Raw genomic sequence first — 25,176 nt, 5'->3', positions numbered from 1 at the left:
TAATTTCCACATATTTGTGAATTTCCCAAATTTCCTTCTGTGGTTGACTTCTACTTTAAGTCCATTGGGATTGGACTACATCCTTTGTATGCTATCAGTCCTTTCACTTTATTGAGGCTTGTTTTCTGGTCTAACATATGGTCTATCCTGGAGAATATTCCACGTGCCCTTGAGAAGAATATAAAGTGTTCTATACATTTCTGTCAGGTCCAGTTGGCTTATGGCATTCTTCAACTCTTCTGTTTCCTTGCTGATCTTCTACCCATAATGGAAGGTGGGCCATTGAAGTCTTCAAGTATTATTGGTATCTATTTCTCCCTTCCAGTCTGTCTGCTTTTCCTTCATATATCTGGGGGGTTCTGTTGTTAGGTCCACATATAGGTATAATTATTACATCTTCCTGATGAACCCTGTCATTATGAAACATCCCTCGTAATATCTAGTAACATTTTTTGTTGAAAGTCTGTTTTGTCTGATGTTAGCTAAGCACTCCAGCTCTCTTATGGCTGCTGTTTGCATGGTGTATCTGCTTCCACTTTTCAACCTACTTGTATCTCTCAATCTAAAGCCTATCTCCTGTATATTTGGATATTTTTAAAAATCCAATCTGGTATTTTGTGATTGGATAGTTTGAACTAGTCGTATTTAATGTTATTATTGAGATGACAGCATTTACACCTGCTATTTAGCTTGCTGTGTTCTATACGTGCCATGCCTTCTTTGTGCCTTTCTTCTTCTACTGTTCCTCTTTTCATATTATACGGCTATTTTCTGGTTTAACATTTACAAATCTAACAACACACTGCTATAATTATTACTCTATGTAATGTTATGTCTTTTGAGAAAACAGAGAAGCAGAGCAATTCCATATTTATAATGCTTATAGAGTCTGCTAAATCAATCTTATTTTTCCATTTAAAATTTTCTTCCTTTCGTACTACAGTATTATCTCCTCACTCCAGTACTGCTTTGCTTCCGCTCACTTCCTTTGTGTTGTTGCTGTCAAACATTTTACATCTGTGGATGAGCCCAACAATGAAGTTATAAACACATGTAAAATTATATACAAATATATACATACTGTTTTATGAAATTATTTAAATTAACTTAGTTAAGAATAGAAACAGGAGGGGTGCCTGGGTGTCTCAGTCAATTAAGCGTCTGCCTTCGGCTCAGGTCACGATCCTGGGGTCCTGGGATGGAGCCCCATATCGGGGCTCTCTGCTCAGCAGGAAGTCTGCTCCTCCCTCTGCCCCTCCCCCCATTCTTTCTCTCTCAAATAAAATCTTTTAAAAAACGAATAGAAACAGGAAAAAAATGCCATTATATTGTCTTTTATAATGAATTAGTTACCATTGCCAGTACTCTTGTTTTTTCATGTGAATTTGCATTTGATTTTATCTGGTATCACTTGCTTTCAGCCTAAAGGACTCCCTTTAGTATTTCTTGAAAGGAGTTTAGCTAGAAACAAATTCCATCTGCTTTTGTTTATCTGGAAAATGTATTATTTCACCTTCATTTTCTTAAGATAGTTTTACTGGATTTAAGATTCTTGCTTGACACTCTTTCTTCTTCCACTACCTTGAACCTGTGACCCAACTGCCCACTAGTCTCCACTGTTTTGGTTGGTTGGTTGGTTGGTTGGTTGGTTGTAGTTTCAGAGGTAGAATTTAGTGATTTATCAGTTGCAAATAACACCCAGTGCTCATTCCATCAAGTGTCCTCCTTAATGCCCATCACCCAGTTATCCCTTCCTTATAATGGCTGCCTTGAAGTCTTTGTCTGCTAATCCAACATCTGGGTCTCTTCAAGAGCAAGTTTCTATTATCCACTTCTTTTTTTCCCTATGTACAGGTCACGCTTTCCTGTTTCTTTGCATGTCTCATAATTTTCAGCCGACAACTGGCTATTTTCATTTTTTAAGGTTTTTTTTTTATTTTAAAGTAATCTCTATAGCCAACTTAGGGCTCGAACTGACAGCCGCGAGATCAAGAGTTGCACGCTCCACCAACTGAGCCAGCCAGGCGAACTGACAGTTGCATATTTTAGGTGACGCGGTACAGCAACTCTGGATACTGCTCCCGTCTCCCTGAGTGGTTGATGTCGTCTTTTGCTTGGTTGTTTACTTAGTGACTTGGCTGAAGAAATCTGAGCAGGACTATCAGGGGCTGTATACTGTAGAGGAAATAGATTTCTTCTTGGTTTTTCTCTCTTACACCTGGCAACCTAGGAGTCACCCCTGGGTCAGCAAAGGCTACTTTGTACTTAAGCCCCCTCAGCCAATTCGATTTTTACCCTTTCCCATTGGATGTACGTGTGGCTTGGAGGCTGCTACCACAGTTCGAGGACTCTGTTTCGGCCCCACATTCGGCCAGGTAGTAGCGACCGGGATTTTCCCTCTCTAATCACCTCTGAGAGGGCACAACTTTGAGCACACACGCAGCCTTCCAGTCTACCAGGACATGTGTGATTTATTTTTAAGCCTGGTTTCCTAGGAATTGCCCCTGGGTCAGAAAAGCTTATTAATCAGCCAGTGGTTAGTCAGAGGCTGTGCTTAAGCCCCTAGTACCAGTGAGGGCCCTGTCCTTTTGTTGTTTGATCTGTGTGAGGCTTGAGGACTGCTTTAAAGTCCACCCCACATCCCAGTCTGACTGCTCCTCAGTAAATGGAGCCTTGTGCTTCCGCACAGCCTTCCTAATCCCAGGGCTGACTGTGATCCCAGGAGAGAGATTTTTTTTTAATAAAGATTTTATTTATTTATTTGACAGAGATAGAGACAGCCAGCAAGAGAGGGAACACAAGCAGGGGGAGTGGGAGAGGAAGAAGCAGGCTCCCAGCGGAGGAGTCTGATGCGGGGCTCGATCCCAGAACGCCGGGATCACGCCCTGAGCCAAAGGCAGACGCTTAACAACTGAGCCACCCAGGCGCCCCCCCGGGAGACAGTTTTTTTCAACCGTCTTTTTCCTTGGTTCTCTCTGTTACCAAACTTCTGGCTGCTCAGCCATGTCACTTGTTGTAACGTGTATCATGGAGCTATGAGTGCCCTCTTAATTACTGCGCACCAAGATTTCCATTATTTTTGACAATGCTTTTAGGAATGGAATTCTCCACGATCTGGTTCCACGTAAAAGTCAGCTCCTTCCGGTAGAGCGAAGGAGTTCTTCATCTTTAAGGCCTCTTGCCCTGAGCAGGACCTCGGTGCCACCGTGCAAACGTGGCATAAAAGAAAGAAAATTTTTTTTATGAATGTGGCTGCCGGGTGTTTTTCTGGGCTTGCTCCTTCAGGCATGAACCTCTGGCCTGTAAGCAAGCTGTGGCTGGAGCAATGGGAGTCCAGGACGGTCAGCACTCTGTCCTTCGGGGAGTGCTTCCACCCTGAGTGGAGGGTTGGGTGGGGGAGAGAGGCCTAGTCCTCCAGGTGGGCCTGGAGCAGCGCTTTTGCAAGACAGAACTAGGGCACACGAGAAATGTCAGAGGCCTGTCCGACCCAGGTGAAACCACAGCTCTAGACTGGGAGCTAGGGAAAGAGGGAGGCTGCAGCTTCTTGACCACAACCACCTGGACTGGAACTCCCTGAGAAGTTTTTGTAAAATACAGCTTGGAGGGGGATGGGAGCAAGCTAAACGCTGAAGACTCTTGCGGTTGTCTCTGAAATTTCATAGATTTTCTTGAATGAATGTTTATTTGCTGTATGCATCTAGGACAATTTTCAGGAACTTCAAATGCTTGTTTTGTTTCGTCTAATAATATTTTCCAGTTAAATGGTTATTTGTTGGTGAAAGAGTCCATCACATTCTTCATTTCTCCATTCTGGAAATCTCTCTCATTAAAATGTTAATACTGGCTGCTGAATCTATCTTACTCACTTATAAAATTGTTCTTCTGTTTCTACCTTGTGTTTGTTGTTTTCAAATATTCCTTTAAACACATTAGAATGTCTGTCTTCCTCTCCTTCAACTATTACAGTGTAATTTGGATGGTCCCTTTTTGTTATCCTTTTAAATATCATTAGCCTTTGACATACAGTTTACTCAAGAGCTCTCTAAACATCTAAATACTGATTCTCTCCTTTGTCCATATGCCACTGGATGCTCTGGACCTTTAGTTTGTAACTACACATGTGAAAGCTAGCACGTATTGGGGACACTTGCATATAGAACTTTGATTGCCATAAGCTCCTTCGGTTTTGGTTCCATCACTGCCTTAGAACATTGCCTTTCATACAGCAAGTACTCAAATATGTGCAGAATGAACGAACAAAAACACTATTTCCTTTAACAGAAATAAGCTACACGATTACGCCTGCTTGCATCCTGGCTGACCGTATTCCTCACTGCGAGTCCTCCCATCCCCTTGGCTAGTTTGTGAAACTCACAAAGCTATCTCCAATGACCCTTTGGGGGCCCCTGCTAGGTCATATAACTTACCCTGCTTAAACTTCTAGAAAACTCTCTTGGGGAGTGTGGGCTTTATTTTATCTAGAGTTGGAAAGCTGTACTACATGACCCAAGGACCCTTATCCGCTTCAGGTTTTGATTATAACAAAGGAGACCTTTGTAACTCCTGACTAAACCTATTATTTCATTAACATTGTTTTACCAAGAAGACCCTGTATATTTTACCAAACTCTTGTGTACCTTCATTTCTCCCTATAAAAAGGCAGACTCTTTGCACTCAATCTGAATCCCCTTATCCATGTAGCTTAGAATGACATCCTCAGCTTACTGACCCTCCATAAAACATGACAGTAGCAACATCAATGAGCACGCCATCTCTTTCCCTTGGAAGAATATTATTCTCAAATTACAATTACACATGAATGACGCACTTTACCTGTCCTCTATAGCCAAAACCCAAATCTGGATATCGCCGGTTCCGTAAATAATTCCTGCAGAAATCCCATTAAAGCCTGACAAAGTCTGCCACCCAATGGCTGAACTGCCGTACTGCACTCATCAAATACACACACACACACACACATATCAGCATCTGTAGTCTCCTTCAGGGGACCAGAAACCACGCTAGGGTAACAAAAGAAACACCGAAGAGAAAGCAAAAGAGTGGCCACAGCAGGGAAAGGATAGCCTTCAAGAGCTACGACACTTTGAAATGCCAATGGCAATTTGGATGCGTGGCCACCTCAAGGAGATCCGGGGTAGAGAGGCAACAATGTGCTTCAAAAACACACAGCATCCCTCCCCACCTACAATGGAAGTTGGAAAACTGTGGATGGGAACAGAGTCAAATTAGACTCAAGGCCCTGAGACTGACTGGACTATATTCTGCTGCACAGTACAATCTTCGAAACAGCTCCTGCCACAGGACTCCCACTTCACACCAGTTACTGAGTGTCTCCTAGCTCCCAAGACACTGTTCTAGGTGATCTCATACCGAGTCTCATTTATTCCTTTGGAGTGTTATTAGTGTCGCTCCTAAATAGCTTACTTTTCCTCTTGGGACCTTTTGTTCATGTTCAGGGGGGTCGTGGGGTTCTTCCAATGTCTACAGGGCTTAACTGTGGAAGAATCACAGAATAGGGGACTTGGACACATGTGGAGATGTTTGTCTACATGAGAAGCTGAAAAGACCCACCTACGAAGCAAGACCCAAGGCAAAGAATCAGTACCACCAGGAAAAGCCAGGAGTCGTCGTCTGTTTTTCCCCTGTTAGGTATACCATTGTTTCTATCCTAAACTATATTAAGATACCCCAAATGAAGAGGGTCAATGAAAAGTTCACAGCCCATGATATAATAGTCACATCATTGATGACTGCAGAAGTTTCTACTTTTAAAGAGCAACTCTGTACCTGCCTTACGGTTTGGCCCTGCCAGAAGTGAGAAGCATAGTAGAGAGGAGAAGGCAAGTCACAATTAGGAGTCGTGAGTTCCAGTCTCATGGTAGTAGAGGGGAAGTCATATCTTTCAGCACTTCAAATACTCCTGTTATTTAAGAAAAAGAAAAGGTACGCTCCTTCCTGTTAGAAAGACTAACAAAATTATACCGACAAGGTGCCAGAAGGTGGACAAGTGAAGCCCAAAACTAAACTCATACTCACCACTGACTCTAGGAGACAATGAACTAGAAGGCTTGCCTAATGGCACAAACTCCTAATAGTTATCTTTTATATGTGGCCAACACGTGCTAGGCCTATGGGGCCCCACAGGACCTCAATATTCCTAAATTTAAGGAAAGAAATAATGCTTGTCTATGTAACATTACCTTACATTTGGATTGCACATTATGCTTTCCAAAGAATTTTCACGTCCATTATTTCCCTTAACACAGTTCCCAGCATAATGTGAATACATAATACATAAAGGAGTACTTGTCAGATGATTACCTCAAAAGAGAGACAGCCAGCCAGCCAGCCAGACTTGACATAGCACTTTTGTAATGCTGAAAAATTGCAAGTACACGCAACACACAATTCTATTACCCCCAAATCGTGTTTCTCCATCTGAGGTCCATGCCAGGCCTCAGGAGAAACATGAACACGATAACCACCCCAACTTACTTTACAGGAAAACGGACCCCGAGGCTTACTACTAAAGACAGCCTATGTTTTCCACCCACCTGGAAAACTGAAAAACACTGGAATCCAGAGGCTTAAGCTGAAGAGAAGGTGTCCTGCTTTCTTCTCCAACAGATGGAGGCCGGCTAGGACTGTCCATTCCCTCATATCCAATTGTCTTATTGTTCAATTCATCCATATCTTGAATAGCAGGGATCTTCAGCGGATTAGCAAATACCTAGCGAAGAAAGAAGTGGTTCATAAAAATCCCAACTTCAAACAAAATACCAAAAGGATGACTCAAATCCTTCTGATGCTAGGAGAAAACACTTGGCCAAATAAAAAGAAACTGGTTTCCTACACAAAACAAACAGTGCGCGGTAATGTACACTAGCCCACTGAACCCAGATCAGTGATGACCTTGTCGGCTGGGCACCAACAGACCTCCCCAACTCACTTATTGGCTCCTAGAGTCATCCCACCCACAACACACACCCAGGCCCCCTAGTCACCGTCTAAGTCTCTCCTGTGACCCAGTTTAAGGCGGGTGTTCACTCCTCTGAGATCTGGGATGCGGGCAGGGGTGGAGGAAATAAGCTTTGCAGCAAGTGTCACGGCTGGTTCTGGAGACATGCATGCGAGAGACTAACGCAAATTCACAGTGCACACACACGGAGACATGCATCTAGGATCTCATGGGAGAGCCAGCTTAGGAAGAGAGTAGAAATGATGAAGGTGGAGGAGTATAAAGGGGAGGTAAACTGAATGAGGACAGGGCGGTCCCAGGAAATCTCCCAATCTCTAGATCAGACGATTAAGCCAAGACATGAGGGTATGAAACCTGTGTATTCATATGCCTGGGTCTCGGCAGGATGTCAGAAGAAGAATTAGTGTTCAATTGCCTCTATCCTCACCAGTCTGACCTACCTTGATCGAGTGGGGGAGAGATGGATCTAACATGCTACTAGCAGAAATCTCTGGGAAAGAGGGTCAAGAGGAAAATCATGCAGAAAGGCAAGGTTGGGTGGGGAAGATACATGGGTGGGTGCTATGGTGGCTGTCAGGAAAGGAGTGTCCCTGAGAGGACGGCCAACCTTATTGCACCCTTCAGCGTCCGGAGCTGGGCAACCATGTCCGAGAGACAGTGCTCCTGAAAATTCAAAACAGCAGAGTCTTTATAAAGCCAGCCAGCCTGAAAGCAGGGATAGGGGAGGGGCACAGAGAACCACCCCTTCTTCCCAAGAGGAAGGAGGAAGGGATTACCCCTGAATCCTGGAAGAAAGGAGACTGAGGAAAAACCAGACACTCAACAGGAGCAGCCTGTATGAGGATGGAACACAACCCTGAATATTCCGTGACACTGAACATGACATTCACACTGTCCAGAATCAGTACGCAATCCAAATCTGGGAAATAAAAGATTTGGCTCCACTACTTTTGGTGATCTGAACATCAGTAACAGCAGATCAAGGCAAAATCAAAAGATCCAATGGAAAAAAAGACCACCAGAAGAAATGGTTTGTTATTTCTATGCAGCTTTCAAGACTGCTGCTTCCTTCAGCCTATGGCCTCTGTTGGGGAAAATTTCGTGTGAGAAAAGAAAGAGGGCAGACTGTCTCTCACCTGGTGGTTCTCATTGTCCACTGGCAGCTTCTTCTTCTCAACGGCTTGATCTCTAGGAGAAGATAAAAGTGCTATTTAGTTCCCTCATGAAATTTCTCCATCTGAAATGCATTACCAACTGTAGATTTAGGTTACGATGTTCCTTCCGAATTAGAGATGGTGTGGGCCTCACTGAGTAACTGAGGGTGCCTTCCTAAACTCTGCCACTGAAGAGAGAGGTCAAATGCCCCATCAAAAGGTGGGGGGAGAAGGTGAGAGACAGAAGACAATCACGAGTTAGACACTCAGGAGATGATGAGAAGGAAAAAAGAAATGGGAAAACGGAGAAGCGAGAGGGAAATCATTCAAAGCCAAGAAAGAAAAAAAATCATCTCTCTTCTCAAAACTCCCCCTGTCCTGTTAGGAAGGGTCAGGCCCCTCTACTGTACCATCTAGAACTGTAGGTATACTCAACTGTTTCTTAGCTTTGCTCAAGTACAGGTCTTCATCGATGAGTTCTTGTTCCTCTGGAACAGAGCATCTCCTGCAGTACAGAGAAGAAATCATCTTTTGGAAACAAAACATGCCCTTCGGGTTTACCCTTTACTTTCCTTACAACTATGACAAGGCAGGTCCTAGAGGTTACAACTCTCTGACATTACAGAGTGCAGACTCCACCCACATTATAAGACCCGTGTGCCATGTTGCCATGTGAGGATTCTTTTTTTTAAAGATTTTATTTATTTGAGAGGGAGGGAGAGAGAGAGAGAGCGTGTGAGCATGTGCACGAGCAGGTGGGAGGGGCAGAGGCAGAAGGAGAAGCAGACTCCCCTGCTGAGCAGGGAGCCCGATGCGGGATTCAATCCCAGGACCCTGGGATCATGACCTGAGCCGAAGGCAGACGCTTAACAACTGAGCCACCCAGGCGTCCTCCATGTAGCAATTCTTACTTCAAGGCACACCATCATTTAATTATTTTTGGTGCACATATCACCTTTCCCCCCAAGACATTCGAAGTCCTTGACAGCTACAAAATTCCTACGATGGTGGATGGCAAGAAGCATAATCTCTATTTTTCCACGGTAGATTTCAAACACAAGAGAGACCTGCCTGAGGTTCCATACAAAGAGATGACTGCTGAGACTAGAACCTGGGTCTTTTGCCTCTTGTTTACAAAGAAAGTAATTCCCAAGGTGCCATCTAGAAGCATGAGAATCCCTAAACTAAGTGATGACGCCTGAAGAAGAAAATCAGAGGCTATGATAGAGGGAAGCAATAAGGGATTAGCAGCTTATGTTGTAAAAACAACACAGTGGAGACTAGGCAAAGAGGAGAGAAAGGAAAATTCTATAAATGGAAATACATCTGCTATATGTAGAGCCCAAGGAAGAGAATCTTAGGAGTAAACACTAAAAGGAGTACTAGAAAATGTATTCAATGATCAAAAGCAATCCCAGAACAAATAAACGAAAATTAGTAATAACTGGAAACCTTGTGTTGTACCCATTTTATAAAGACGCATGTCCTGGGAGGCTATAGGCTATGTCTCCTGGATTAAAGTGTAAACTGAGAGAAGATCCAGGCTTCAAAAATGAGACTCCTAAGCACTCAGTCCCACATTCTAGTCCCGCAGTCCCAGTTACTGTCCAGGGAGAGGGGCTTAGGCACATCTGGAGATGATGGGGGAATGCTTACTCATCACAGACCTAGACCTCATTTACTTAATTTCCTCCATTTCAAACGTTTGTCCTAAAATGCATATATACCCTGTTTCAGTACCTTTTTTTTCTATCAGCATTTATCCCACAGAAAAAAATATTAAGAAAGTCACAGCTGAAGTGAAGCAGACGGAGTCATTATTGTGAACCTGTGTTGACTACGGAGTCAAACCGAAAATATTTGTTAAATTGAAATGCATGCTCACCGATATGCCAGGCAGTATCTGGATGTTAGATGCCACAAGGGACAGGTGAACAGACGGCACTAAATGTGCAACAGGTACTATGATAGATTTAGGCAGAGGAAGGGAAGCACATGAAGAAAATCATCAACTCCACCTGAAATGTAAAGCCCTTGTTCTCGAATAGTTTACAATCTCTTGAAGAGCCAAAGTATACACATACGAAAACCATCTAAAGAATACCAAACAGTATGTGAACAAATGTCAAGAGTTAACCACCACAGGAACCCAGCATAAAATCACTATAAACCACTGTCACCAGGAGAAGCCTCACACAAGAATACGTCCGCTTCCCAGATGGATAGGATGTGGATAGGCAGATGGAATGCAGAAACTCACCGCAAGCAAGTAGAATGACCCTACTGAGTAATGCGGAGGGAACAAGCATGGCGCGGGCAGGGGCTACTGGAGCCACAGGCCTGCCTAAAGCGTACCATTTGTATGAAGTTACAATGAAAACTAGGGCCGGACAGGGAGGGTGGGATCGGTTAGCAAGGGGCTCGGATGCCAGGGTGCAGAGTGTCGACTTGAGATAAAGGGTTTTAAGTGGGCCAAATGAGTGCAAGGGAGTAGGGTTCTGGTTATGGAATGAGTTAAGTCCTGGGAATAAAAGGTACAGCAAGGGGAATACGATCATTGGTACTGTAATAGTGTTGCATGGGGACAGATGGGAGCCACACTTATGGGGAGCACAGCGGAACACATACACTTGTCAAATCCCTATGCTCATGTCAGACATCTGAAACGAATGTAACGTTATATGTCAACTATACTCAAAAAAAATCTTTCTTTTTAAAGATTTTATTTATTTATTTGACAGAGAGAGAGACATCCAGTGAGAGAGGGAACACAAGCAGGGGGAGTGGGAGAGGAAGAAGCAGGCTCGCAGCGGAGCAGGGAGCCTGAGCGGGGCTCGATCCCAGGACCCTGGGATCATGCCCTGAGCCAAAGGCAGACGCTTAACAACTGAGCCACCCAGGCACCCCCCAAAAATCTTTTTTTTAGAAGTGTTTTAGGATATAGAGACAAATCAGGAATTTTCTCTAACACAGTACCGAGTCCCAACCTTACCTGTACTTTGGATGGGAATTATAGTAACAAAACCATCTTGCAGGTAATGTAGACGGATCAACCTTGCCAGGAAGCTTCCTCCATTTAAGACACTCATCACACTGTACCCACGTCTGGTCGGGAATCTTCCTGAATGAAGGAAAACAGAAGTATGACTGTGTATATCCTAGCTCTGTGCCCTTACATCAGAAAGGCACACCCTAAAAGTGAAAGAACAAAATTTTATATATGAAATGTGTTAGAACTGTGATGTTATGGTCAAGGCATCTAAAATATGTATCTTGAACTTCACAAATAAAATAATAGAACTACAACAGATATGGATATGAAAAATAGTTATAAGTATTAACATGGTAAGCTACCATTATTTATGGAAGTAAATAATGTTTATCCAGAATCTCTTGTTCTAAGCAAGCAAGAGGATAATTTTGACTCTAAAATTAAGTAACTAGGAAAAAATTTATATACATATAAATATATATGTGTAACAATATTACCAAGAAATAAAACCCATAGAATCATTTTATTTGCTTCTATCCAACTGTGTGACAGGTTTAAAATGCACTTGTGGGAGTCACGGAAGCATCATCATCATAAACTCTCCCCCCATTTCCCTGCGGAATCCCTAGTCCTCTCTTTTTTCTGTTCAAGTCTTTGTTTATACTTCAATCAAAATTTTATTAGGTTGATATTCCCAACATTAATCTTAAAAATGTCCTATAAATGTGATTAAATTTCCTAACTAGGTATGGTGGCTCCAGTCCAACAATTGGTTAAATTGAGGTAAAATCCTTCCAGAGTTCTATTCTTGAGACACAAACCACTCCCATCCCTGCCAGGAAGTGGACCCCAGTCACCTATGCCTCAGAGTGCATGTGTTTCTCTGTGGAAAGAGGCAGTGTGTATCTCACAGAAGCAGTCAGCATCTGAGGTGTGAAAAGCAGGCTAGAGGGAGAAGGCTGGAGAAAAGAAGCAGAAAGAGGGCCGATTAGAGAAACATATCATTTAGCCTAGAGCACGATGCGTTTATGTTACATTTAGACTGCTCTTCTAGTAGCCATTTCAATAGAGTGATATGGTTATGTCTTAGTTCTTGTTTTTTTTGGTCTTATCTTTTTTTTTGAGAGAGAGAGAGAGAGCACGCATGTGCGCGCGCGCGCGCGCACACACACACACACACACACACACGCATGCGTCAGCAGGGGGTGGAGTGGGGAGGAGAAGGGGCAGAGGCAGAGGGAGAGAATCTTACACAGGCTCCATGCCCAGAGTGGAGCCCGATGTGGGGCTTGATCTCATGACCTGGAGATCATGACCTGAGCTGAAATCAAGAGTCAGACGCTTACCGAATGAGCCATGCAGGCGTCCCTTCCTTATCTTTTTAAATGATGGCTTTTCTCCTAGCTATAAAAATATAAGCTTCTTATAGAAAAACTGGAAAATACAGAAAGATATAAAAAAGAAAAGACACTCCTATTTCTACCACTCAAAGACAATGTCCTCTTCTTGTTTAAAACTCTGTTTTAACAAAGAGAATTCATACATGGTTTTGGATATACAGCTTCCTGTCTCCTAGCTCCAGGCTGCTCCAGTCTTGTCACCTCTAAGCTCTAAGCTCAGGCCTGACCTCTGGTGTCCATATACTTCCATACAGCCACTATTTTATTTAGAGCCGGAGACAGCAAAAAGCACTTTCAGCTGCGGTGGTAGGGAGAGGAAAGGTCATAGTGGCTTTGGTTTTACATGGAAATGCACAGAAGAGCTGCTTGCAGAAGCATGCCAATATTACTGTCTTGGAGACAAGAGTTAGAGACGGCAACTCCTTGTGTCAGGTCACCTCAGACTATGGTAGATCCTTCCATCCAGGCAGCCAGGAGAGGGATTTAGCTTGTGCTTGCAACACATAGGTAGCTGAAGGGGTTACACCATATTCCCCTCACTGTATCCTCCCAGAAGAGTGTCATGGCTACGAACTTGGATTTGGGGGGACTGACTGCCTACATTTGAACCTGGTATCTACCACTTTCTACCTGTTTCATCTTAAGGAAGTTACTTAAGCTCTTCGTGCATCAGCGTCTACATTAGTAAAGAGGGAACGATATGATTCTGCTACCTCATAGGGTTGTTGTAATGGTCAAATAAATGTCACTACATGTCAAGAACTTAGACCAGGGCCTGGCATATAAGTTCTCAATAAACAATAATAATTATTACAATTCTGCCTCCAGAGAGATTCTATAACACATACACACACACTCTAGCAATATATGAACATTCGCTTCATTGCATTAATCACTGCGTATCTGAAAGGCAAAAAAAAAAAAAAAAAGGCATCTCGTCTAAGTTGGCATTTCTTTGAAAACCACAGAGACTGGACATGCCCAGAGATCCTTCGACTAAGACAGTGATTCGCACAACAACTGATCTTGTTGCATTTGAAACAAAATTTTGTATCGTACGTTAGCCTGATAACTTCCATTAAAAAAAAAGCCTCACAGATGACAACCCCAAAATGAACTTTTAACACTCTGTCATGATGGTGGTGTAACTGATCATGTATGTGTTGTTACACATTCTAGCCTCTGTTTTATGCTCCTTCCCTGGCTCACTGAGGCATGTCGTCCGGATCCACAGTTCTGTACGTAATTCCCCACCTTAGATTCAATAAATTCTACCTTTTTCCTGATATGCTGGGTTCTCTACTTCTACCCTCAAATTCCTTGGTACAGGTCCAACAATGTTCACTAAGAATAAAGAGAAGGGAGGTTTGCTAACATTTCTGAACACCTACTATATGCCAGGTATTATGTTATGCTAAAATGTTAGCTAAAAATGTCATGCTATCCAATTTCATATTCTCACGGAGGTGAAGTAACTTACTTACCGAAGCTCACCCAACTATTAAGAAGCAGATCCAGATTTTCAACCCAGGAGTGTCTCATTTAAATGGCCATCATCTTCCGCTATATCACACTGCCTGTAGGGTAAACTCACAGTCCTAAACCCTTCCTATTTACGAGCCAAACCACGTAAGTGTTAAACCAGAATGAAGAGGTCTAGAGAATGATGAAATTAGTACCTGTGATTTCCTATTTTTAATTAAACTTCCTTATGCGAAAGCACCATCTTACCCTTGTCCCTTCCATTTGCTCTATAGATATCACCCCTAATACTTTTTATATTCTGTATTTACTACTCACGGTATTGGCCTGGCTATGGCTGAGGTCTCAAAATTTTCTTGCGATGTCTTTTCCTTCCAATAAGCATTGAGCTTCTGGGCAAGGGCATTTATTGTCAACCTGAAAGAAAAAGCAAGCAGAAGCACGTCAATGCTGAGGATCTGTTGAACTATTTTACAATCTTTCAGATGCTCCCATTTAACAGAAGCCGACAATATGGACGATTTGGCCTAAGTCTGAACATCTACACTTTCAGAAACTAGGATGGGAATCCACTGCCTTTGCAAATTACATGTCAAAATGACGAAGTCATAACGTTGAGTGGTCACTTTGGCTGCAAAGGCAAAATGGTCACAAGTTGTAAAAAGTGATGGGTAGTAAGGAGGGCACGTATTGCATGGTGCACTGGGTGTTATACGCAACTAATGAATCATCGAACTTTACATCAGAAACCAGGGATGTACTGTATGGTGACTAACATAATATAATAAAAAAACATTAAAATATAAAAAAAGTACTGTGTTCTTCAAATTTTCAGGGCTTTTAGAATCATGTGGTGGGAGAGCTGACATTATGGACAATGGCAAAAGACTCAATTGCAGAGCGAGGACAGAGCCACACTGAGAAGCTGATGGGGAGCTGCTCCAACTGTCAGATGACAACAGGTAAACAATTCAGGACCAAGTTGAAAGTCAGAGGATCACATATCAAATACTGCACTCTATTACAAATCAATCCAACGTTAACTTAAAAATGTCTACGTAGCTCTTCATTCAAATGTTGATCACAGCAGTTGGGGCCTCAACGGACAGCCCTCCACTGCGCATCTGTTCCTGGAGGCTGGACCCCAGTTCTGGCTCTTGCTCCACCCCTTTCTCTCTCTTCCCAAATGAACAACAGCAAACCTAGGGCCAAACGATGTAATGTGTGTCAGTCAAAACCTGAATTTTACTTTTTTTTTGAATTTTACTTTTAAAAACTGCCAATTTCGAATGACTGATCCCTACCTTAATTTTACGACCTAGGGTTATACCTTACTGTAGAGCTGTACACACCTGAAATACTACAGATTCAGCATTTAAAAAACATCTCTGGACTCCTTGGACCACTCCCAAGGGTCTGGTAGACCTCTTCTCTCCTTAAGAGGAATTCTTCCTTACCTCCCTCCACCTTACTAATATGAAGTTAGATTCTGACTACACAGAGAAGAGTGATTATATGTGAGCTCCCCTACAAACACTTATTCCCCTCCAAGCTACTAACGTTCACACTTCTACGTTTGTATCTTTCCTTCAAGTCACAGATGAAGAACTATTCCTTGTTTTCTCTTACAATTCTATTTTAAAGCTATCTTTTAAACGATTTTATTGATTCATCTGTCAGAGAGGGAGGGAGAGCACAAGCAGGGGGAGCGGCAGGCAGAGGGAGAAGCAGGCTCCCCGCTGAGCAAGGAGCCGGATGCGGCACTGGATCCCAGGACCCTGGGATCATGACCTGAGCTGAAGGCAGCCGCTTCACTGACTGAGCCACCCAGGCGTCCCTTAAAACTATTTTTAAAAGAAGTAGATTAGATGGGATTCTGGAAAGATGACGGAGTTGGAAGCACCAGGAATCTATCCCCCCACCTAGATAGCCACTGCACCAGCAGAACCGTCTGAACTATTTGGAACTCCAGAGTCTACTGATGCTTTGCAACTTTCAGAAGGCTCGAATGGTAAATCGGCAAATTTTAGCTCTTAGAATGGGAGTAGCTACCATCTTCCATCCACAGCCCCATGGCAGGCAGCTGTGCATACATTTTCGGAGCAGCCTGCAGGAGGTGGGCAAAAAGAGCCTGTACTCCTGGGGATCTGCCCTCTGATTGCTGTTTGCGGCTCCTGACCACAGGATCACGTAATACTGGGTAGCCACAAAGAAAACAGCTATAAAAGCTACACAAAAAGAAATGAGAAATAAGTTTTCACTACAAAAAAATCAACTGAACACAAAAGATGACAGTAATACAGGAAATGAGGGACAAAAAAATCTTCGAAGCCACACAGAAAACAGAGCAAAATGACAGAAGTCCCTCCTTATCCGTAAGTGCTTTAAATGTAAATGGTTTAAACTCTCCAATCAAAAAACAGAGATTGCTGGAATAGGTAAAACAAAACAAAACAAAACCCAAACCATGATGTAAATATATGCTGCCCCCAGGAGATGAACTTTAGATAAAAAAAAAGACATGGATAGATGGAAAGCGAAAGGATGGGAAAGGATATTCCATGTAAATAGTAACCAAAAGAGAGAAATGGTGGCTATACTAATATCAGACAAAATAGACTGTAAGTCACGAGAGCTAGAAGGTGGAAGCAACCCAAGTGTCTGCTGATGGATGAATGGATAAGCAAAATGTATTGCACGTGTGTGTGTCTGTATACATATAGGTATATACACACACACAGCAGAATATTATACAGCCCTAAAAAAGGAAGGAAATTCTGATATGTGCTACAACATGAATGAAGCTTGAGGACACCGTACTAAGTGAAATAAGCCAGTCACACACACACACAAAATTACTGTGTGATTTCACTTAGATGAGGTACTTGGAATAGTCAAAATCAGAGAGACAGAAAGGAGAATGGTGGTTCCCAGGGGCTGGGGGAAGTGGGAATGGGGACTTATTGTTGAATAGGTATAGAGTTTCAGTTTTGCAAGATGAAAAGAGTTCTGGAGATGGATGGTGGTGATGGCTGCGTAACAGTGTGAATGTCCTTAATGCCACTTAACTATACACTTGGTTAATGGTTAGGATGGTAAATTTTATGGTACATGTATTTTACCACAATAAAAAATACTGAGGGAATAAAGGGAAGTAAGTTATGTGGTTGCCATGGATTAGAGTGACTCCTAATGGACAAGGGGTCGCTTTTTGGAGTGGTGGAAATGTTTTGGAGGTCAACAGTGGTGATGCTTGCACAATTTGTGAATATACTAAAACCACCGTAGTGTGCACTTAATAACGGTGACATTTATAGTCTGTGAATTATATCTTAACTAAAAAGAAAACTAAAGCTCTGTTCTCAAGTATCCAGGTAAAATTTACACAAAGTAAAATTAATCTTTTAAAGTGTATAGTTCTAACAGTTTTGACAAATGTTTACAGTCATGTAACCACCACCTCAACCACGATACTGTTAACCATGTTCTGAAATCCCACTTCTTCTCAAAAAACCCTGGCTTGACTCCACTGATTTATTCATCTCCTTCCTTTAACTTCCCCAATCCTGGTATATGTGGTCTACACCCACTACCTCCTCTTCATTCTTCTGTCTTAACCCCCTACCACATAGTTTTCACCATCGCCACTCCACGAAACTGTTCCTTTTCCCCAAGTAGAGTCATTGCTCTATCAATGATCCTGCCAATATCTCAGTGTATTAAATTCGAGACTTTGCAATGGTCTTTGATTCTTCCCTCTCCTTTATATCCCTTATCTAATATGTCACCAAAGTCATTTGAACTTTTCTTCACAGCATCTGTCCTAAACTTCCTTCTTCACGGCTACTCTTATTTCAGACACTCTTCTCACACCTACGTTCCTCCAAGAGCCTTTAATCCTTCCTTTAATCCATCCTGCACCCCGTTTCCCGATTTATCAGCTGACCTAACTCATGTAAAGCACCTTAAAAGCCAAGTTATACTATATCCTTAAGAAAGAATGGTTTCAAGTCACTCCCCCATTCAAGAATACACAATGACGTCTCACTGTCTAAGGCATCAACTACTCTACCCAACATCCCTCTAAGATAGAAGTTCTCAAACCTTCTCGGTTCATGGCACCCTTTGTGTCTCAAGTTTTTCATGGCACCCTTAGGTCAAAAGCAGTATGTACCAGTTCTAGTTACTAAGCAGTTAGGTCCTAACAATTTAATCTGTATTTATGTACTAAAATTTAGTATCTATTTGAAAAAATAATACATATGAATTGAAAAAAAATTTATTTCATTCTTAAATAGCCACAATTACTAATGGGATGGATGAGTGTGCATGCCTGTTGGGCAGTATACCACTACTCAGACTGTGGAATGAAACTGGACACCGCTTCCCTCATTTCTTCTTCAACACTGACTTTCGCATGTTACCTTTTATCACAGCAACCACTAATCACCCAGACTTGCAAAGATATGATGTGATCAAAAGGAATGCAACAGAGTTTGGTACCTGGCAATGGGGTGCTGCTGTAACAAATGCCCACAAATGTGGAAGCAGCTTTAGATTCGAGCGGTGGGCAGAGGCCGGAAGAACTTGAGGACCGTGACCGAAATGGCTGAGATGGGAACCTATATTCTAGATTGAACAGACGGTCAGAAGAAATATGGATGCTAAACAGCTCCCTGGTGAGGGCTCAGAAGGAAGTGAGGGGCATGGTGGAGAAAACACAAATTTCCTCAGAGAATACCTACATCACCGGGAACAGACTGTTAATAGGGTCACCGATGATAAATTAGGTGCTGCTGGTGAAGGATCAGGAGGAAATGAGGAACACGCTACTGGAAAATTTGAGGGAAGGTGATCCTTGCTACATCGTGGCAGAAAGCTTAGCAGAATCGTGTCCTACAGTTCTGTGGAAAGCAGAACTTATAAATGATGACACTGGACATTTAGCTGAGGAAATTTCCACACAAAGTGTTGAAAGTGTGGCCTAGTGTCTTCTTGCTGCTTACATTAAAATGTGGGAGGAAACAAATAAATTGAGAAAGAACTATTGGATGAAAAGGAACCAGGACTTAATGATTTTGGAAATCGTCAGCCTATCCAGACTGCAAAAGATGCAAAAATTGAGACATTCACTTGTCAGGAAAGCATGCTCTAGGGAAAAACCCAAGGCTGTGGCTAGCAAACCTTTTGCTCATATCTCAGATCAAAAGGTCAGAGCATTCAGTCACACAAAAAGCTCTTTGAAAAGATTAAACATGTGACTCAGATCTCCAGAGCCATCTCAGCAGAAGCCAAGAATAGAAATAGGATTATGTAGGAAAGACCTGTCAAGAGCTTCTTGTCTGACTGAATGAATTTCCGTGACATACATGTGAGACCCACAAGGTTCTTGAGGGCGGCATACTAGCACACGGGTGGCCCCACGGGACTGAAGGGATGGCAAGTAGAAAACTGAAAGAAGGCTGGTGGACCTCCAACACTCTAGTCAGGAAACAGGCTGATGAAGCTCCTGAGCTGCACACGCCCCTCCCTTTCCTGCAAAAGGAAAGAGGACTCTGAGGGGGCAGCCACGAGCCCGGAGGGCAGAGCCTTACGTTCACAGGCTGAAGCTGCAAGCCCCAGATTAGTCGCAGGTCTGGAAATTTAACAGAATTCGTTGGGCCGGATTTTGAAATTGCTTGAGACCTGTGACTCCGTCTTCCTTCCATTCTTCTCCCTATTTGAACTGGAATATCTCTAACTGGTATCCTATGCCTGTCTCACCATTATATTTTGGGAGTAAAATACAAAAAAAAAAAAAGACACAGCTGCAGATGGAGAGGAATTTTACCCTAGGACCCATCAGACCCACACCTGACTTAGATGATGAGATTTGGGGATTGTGAGCTGCTGACATTAAGATGAGAGTTTAGACTTAAGAGTTGCTTCAACAGTTGAGAGTTTGGGGATGTTGGGATGGGGCGAACGTATTCTGTAGGTGAGACACAAACAGATCTCCGAAGGCTGGGGGCAGGTTGTGGTAGGTGGAGTAATGGTCCTCCAAAGACCGTGTCCTAATCCCTGGAACCTGTGAATATATCAGGTTACATGGCAAAGGAGAATTAAGGTGGCGGATGGAATTAAGGTTACTTACTTACCAGCTGACCTTAAGAGAAGGAGATTATCCTGAATTATCCAATGTAATCACAAGGGTCCTTAAAAGGAGAAGAGTGACAGCAGAAGAGTCAGAAGCAGAGAAGTAGATGTGATGACAGAAAGCAGCAAGGTCATCAGAGTGATGCGATGTGAGAAGGACTTGACCCACCATTGATGGCTCTGAAGATGGAGGAAGAGGGCCACGCACAGTCCAAGGAATGCCAGCAGTCTCTAGGAGTTGGAAATGGCAAGGAAATGGATTCCTCCCTCGAGCCCCCAGAAAGGAATGTAGCCCTGCTAACACCTGAAGTTTAGCCTAGTGAGATTTACATCGGACTTCTAATCTACAGAACTTGAAGACAGTAAGTGAGCATTGTCTTAAGCCGCGAAGTTTGTGGTAATTTGTTCCAACAGGAAGACAAAACAATTTCTATGATTTACAGACAGAAGTCAAGTATCACTGTGTTTCCCTCGAAAATTTAAAATACCCTATGGCTCCCCTGTGAGTTCGTTAGGTGCAGCTTGGCACGTCGTTTGGGAACTGTGGCTCTAGGACAGGGGTCGGCAAACTACACCCTGTGGGCCAAATTCAGGCCACTCCCTGTTTTTGTAAAAAAAAAAAAACTGTACTGGACACAGCTCATTCCTTTACTTCCTGTCTAGGGATGCTTTTATAGGACAGCAGAACTGAGCGGCTGTGACAGAGACCACATGGCCCACAAAACCTAAAACATTTACTTTCTGGCCCTTCACAGGAAAAGGGTGTTAACTCCTGCTCTAGGACACGGCCCTACTCTATCCAGTCAACTCCATTTCCCTTCACTCTAGCCGTAGCCTCTTATCTCCACTCCCTATATTCGCCCCCATTCTGAGTTCCTGTACTACTTTATACTTTAGATCATGCTATAGCTCCAGCCTGGAATTCCCTTCCCTCCTGTTTCTAAGTCCTGCATCGTTTCAGACAAATCTCAAATCATACCTTCCACCTAAAACCTTCCCTATCTGCTCTATCAGGCCATTTTTTCCTGTACCGTATCACTTAGGTTTTGACTGATCACACAGCCATTTTATTGCTCTCCAAATTGTTTCATGGATGCGACAATTCATTATTACAAATAGACTGTAAGCTCCTCAAAAACAGTAACCGTGTCTTGAATTTCTCTGGAAAATTCCACAAAGCCCAGCCACTGTGCCACGCACCAGTGATGTGCTCAGTGGGTACATGTTCATTGTATTTCTTAAGCTGAAATTCATTCTAAAAATGTTGTCAGTTTGAGCCCTGGTAGTTGCAGCTGAAATCCGATATCCACAACTATTAAAGAGTGATATTACAGATGATTTATTTGTAGACATTCCAGCACTGTGACGGCTGGCATCTCTTTTAGCATTGGTAGTTTTGATGTCCATAATACTCTTAGGATGAGTTTCTGATAGCAGACAGCTTTCTCTAATCCCCGTCTCAAAGTCCCCTATTTTTTTTTTTAACTAAACACCTTTTCATTTATATAGAATAGAGTAAAAAAGGATAATGATGCCAGAACTGGGATAAGAGTAATGCAAATTTATTATCCTCAAAACACTGTATGTAGGATAGTATACTAGTTTCCTGTTTTTAATAAAATGTGTAGCAGATATTAAGCTACTTAAGGCAAAAATCCTAGAAGTTTATAACTAAATAAACCTACTGTCTATGGAATATCTCTATTTGAATCCCCTGCAACCACCTCAAACTCATGATACTGAAACAAAACATCACAAACCAGGGTCTAATACCTCTAAAATTTAAAAGGTAGATGGGGGGGAGTGTGTGACAGAGATGATATAAGAAAGATGTTAGGTGATGTTTAATATCTAATATTTGGATTTCACAAATCTTAACTATTTGGTTAATCACCAGAAATTCACTGTTCTTTTCACTCAAGAGAAATAGAATGACTGGCTCTGAGACTTATCAAACTGATGTCGTTTCTAAACTTCCACTCCGAAGAGTCAAGTCCTCATCAAAGATCTCCATTCTGGACCAGACTCACATTTAAAAGGCCATTTTACTTAAATGGAGGGCAGGTAGTAACTATACCCACTGAGTAGCCCTAGTGATCAAGAACCAACTGCCTTGAAATTCATTTAGGGTTGCCATCCAAACAGCTGTCTCTTTTTCAAGCAGGAAACCTAAAATTCCTATGGTTTCTGATAAACTGACGTAGAAGAGTTAATTTTATTACATTTTTGGTGTACATACCAAAAGAGATTTGGCGAAATACGTTTCCCCCTCTCTAAAATTTGCTACTGAGGCTTCAAGGAGAGTGACACCAAATATCCTCATACCTTCTCTCTCCCTACTCCCCGAACACCGCTTGCCCCTTCGCGCCTATACCTCCCTGTGTTTAGAATGTCCTTGACCTCCAATTTCTCCTTCAAGCTTAAGTTCAAATAGAATCTGCTTTGTGAAGCCTTGCAGGACTCCTTCAGGCATATTTAAAGGCTCTTCCCATTTTGCATATATCCCCCACTGAAGCAATTATTTTATAGGTATGTGAGTTTCTTATGTGCACATATCTCATCCCATTTGTTCATAGGCATCAAGGATTCTTACCTTTCATTCTCTTCTGTCCCTAGTACCTAGCACATAGGAGATATCTCATACTTGGTGAAGGAGGAATGAATGATTCATTCCTCCCGAAAAGTTTTACAACAAACTATTTTATCCTGGCTTTACTGACTCTTTTGTCTTCTAAAAATATCCTTGCTGCTTCAGCCTCAATGTCAAGTTCCTTTTTGATTCTTTTCTCATCTCACCTATGAAATCTAGATGCTTCTATGAAAACACACATGTCTTTCCTGCTGCTTTCCTCTCAATCTGTTCACTGGCTTCAAGAAACTCTTTTGGAACAAACTTCAAACTGTGGCTTTTTTCCCCCCACATAATCGATACCTGCAGATCCTTTCATCCCTTTTCATTAAGATCCCAACTCTTTGTTTCACCAGAAGTATTTTATGAAATGACTCCCATGCTCTTTCCATACTTTTTAAAGGTTTATCTCAACTGGGCTCTCTCTATCATGCATCAGTAAGTTTTAATGGAAAAATTAAATCGTTTTATCTCTAATCTTGGAAGAGTGATTTGAAGGAATTCTCAGTTAACTCATCTGGCTGGCTTTTAGCGATGATTTTAGAGGCTTCAGAGAATAGAACAGAATTGTATCTGAAGAAACTATCAGAAACATGCCAGGTTGGGTGTGACTCACCGGTACTCTTTGGTGTACTCAAAGTCTTGTTTGTTGTAGGCAGGTTTTAAGAAATTGCACTCGATGACTCCAATTACTCCCACACCTTCTCCATGAGTTGGCTTTGAAAAAAAACACATTAATTTCAACATTTGCATTACTGTTGACTGTCTGGAGGCATTTCCTTTTGATTTTAAGCAGTAATAGAAAGGTTACATAACATTCAAAGGCAAGGAAAGCACAGGAATATCTAGAGAAATACTCAGAATGTACTTGAACAGACTGTAAGTATTAAACTGAACTGGAGCCTCCAACCAGTTCTAAGGCAGAGATTTTCAAACTACGATCCACAGGTTCTCTAGGATTTTCCAGGGATTAACTGCCATCTCTACTTCACACACACTACTTCCACTTTCATCCGTTTTATATTATGGGATGGCCATAAGATTTCCTTTGAACAAAGAATAACAATACTAAAAAAAAAAAGTCAAGGCTACGTACTACCGTTCTAGGGAATGGAAACCAAACTTCATCTGAAAATCGATTTTAAGGATGCTGTGGGAACATGACACTATTTCATTAAGTAATTTGTACATAGGTAGGCTACCAAACAATTACTAAAGGGAGTCCGACTTGCAGTGGTTATTAATGGCAAGATGATACAAGAGATTTTTGGATTTAAAAAGTCAAGGTATAATCAGACTGGCATACAAATATGAGTTGTACATATAAAGATTATATAACAAGGAAAAGCAACACAGGCTATAAACTAGCTGTCCTGGATCTTATATAACTTTGTCCTACTGTGTAATACAAAGTGGTTTATCATTATCCGTGCTTTAGCAATTTTATCTGTAAAACAGGAATGAATAGGATACTTGTGGATATTACTACTTTAAATTGCCATTAAAACATTAAAAAATGATGGTAATATTTGTCCAGTTCAGTTTATAAAGTATTTTCACATACTTTATCCCATTTAAGTCTCTCAACCTTGTAAGCTGTAGAGTAAGCAGAGCAGGTGTAATTATTCGTTGTTGTTTTTTTTTTCTATTTTACAGGGAAGGAAAATGAGCCTCAGAGAAATTAAACAATTTAGTGGAAGTTACACAGCTTTACGTGGAAAAGCCAGAACTCAAATCCTGGTCATCAACCACTAAATTTTACGCTGCTTCCACTGTGCCTTATTGTCTCCCCAAGAAAGTAGAAAGAGCTCCCTCAAACATCAATAAACTGATACACATGGCAAAGTTGCCGGTGGTCTAATACTATCTCTTCTCAACGGCGACCTAGAAAATGCCTTGAGTAAAGCTCTTGGATTGACCAACCTCTGTGAAGAATGAGAAGTAGAAAGAGCTTTTCAACAAAAGACAGCTCACTGGTAACATGGAGTTCCAGGATCGGATTTAACAACCATCACAAGATGGGAGTAAAAGCCATTAATGAGTCTATCCTCGTTGCAAAGTTTAAATCCTCGTCCTCCTCTTTTCAGCCTTCTATGACAAAGAAACATTAGCCACTCACCTTCACCTGGCATCCCACCTTCTCAAAAGACTTTATGAGTCGGTTGTTATGATACATCATTACTCCAAACTGGTTATTATTCTTGCAAGAGAACCCAAAAGTTATTTTCACCTGCTTATTCTGAGAAGAAAATCATTAAGGAGACAAACGCCAGGGGATTTAGCAGACAACATTTTGCACTATGTTATAGCAAAAAACATCAAATACCATTGGATAGAAATTGGTATGACCTTTCCAGGGGACATTTAAAAAATCTGTAGCAATA

The 25,176-nt window shown here is 42.0% G+C and overlaps 1 protein-coding gene across 3 annotated transcripts in view; it reads right to left on the bottom strand.

The window, feature by feature from the left end:
• MORC4 (MORC family CW-type zinc finger 4) overlaps positions 1–25,176 on the bottom strand; it is a 50,110-nt gene that overhangs the window by 5,980 nt on the left and 18,954 nt on the right. For all 3 annotated transcript variants that reach the window (XM_040629429.1, XM_040629434.1, XM_040629441.1), the window contains 7 exons: positions 24,912–25,031; positions 23,409–23,509; positions 14,347–14,445; positions 11,147–11,275; positions 8,591–8,659; positions 8,137–8,188; positions 6,576–6,751 (listed from right to left, as the gene is read on the bottom strand). In XM_040629429.1, coding sequence (XP_040485363.1) covers positions 6,576–6,751; positions 8,137–8,188; positions 8,591–8,659; positions 11,147–11,275; positions 14,347–14,445; positions 23,409–23,509; positions 24,912–25,031 — 746 coding nt within the window. The remainder of the gene's footprint in view (positions 1–6,575; positions 6,752–8,136; positions 8,189–8,590; positions 8,660–11,146; positions 11,276–14,346; positions 14,446–23,408; positions 23,510–24,911; positions 25,032–25,176) is intronic.

Source organism: Ursus maritimus, assembly GCF_017311325.1.
Source record: "Ursus maritimus isolate PB19 chromosome X unlocalized genomic scaffold, ASM1731132v1 scaffold_X1, whole genome shotgun sequence".
NCBI classification, from domain to species: domain Eukaryota; kingdom Metazoa; phylum Chordata; class Mammalia; order Carnivora; family Ursidae; genus Ursus; species Ursus maritimus.
The sequence above is the reverse complement of the archived record's forward strand: the minus strand, read 5'-3'. Positions and strand labels throughout refer to the sequence as shown.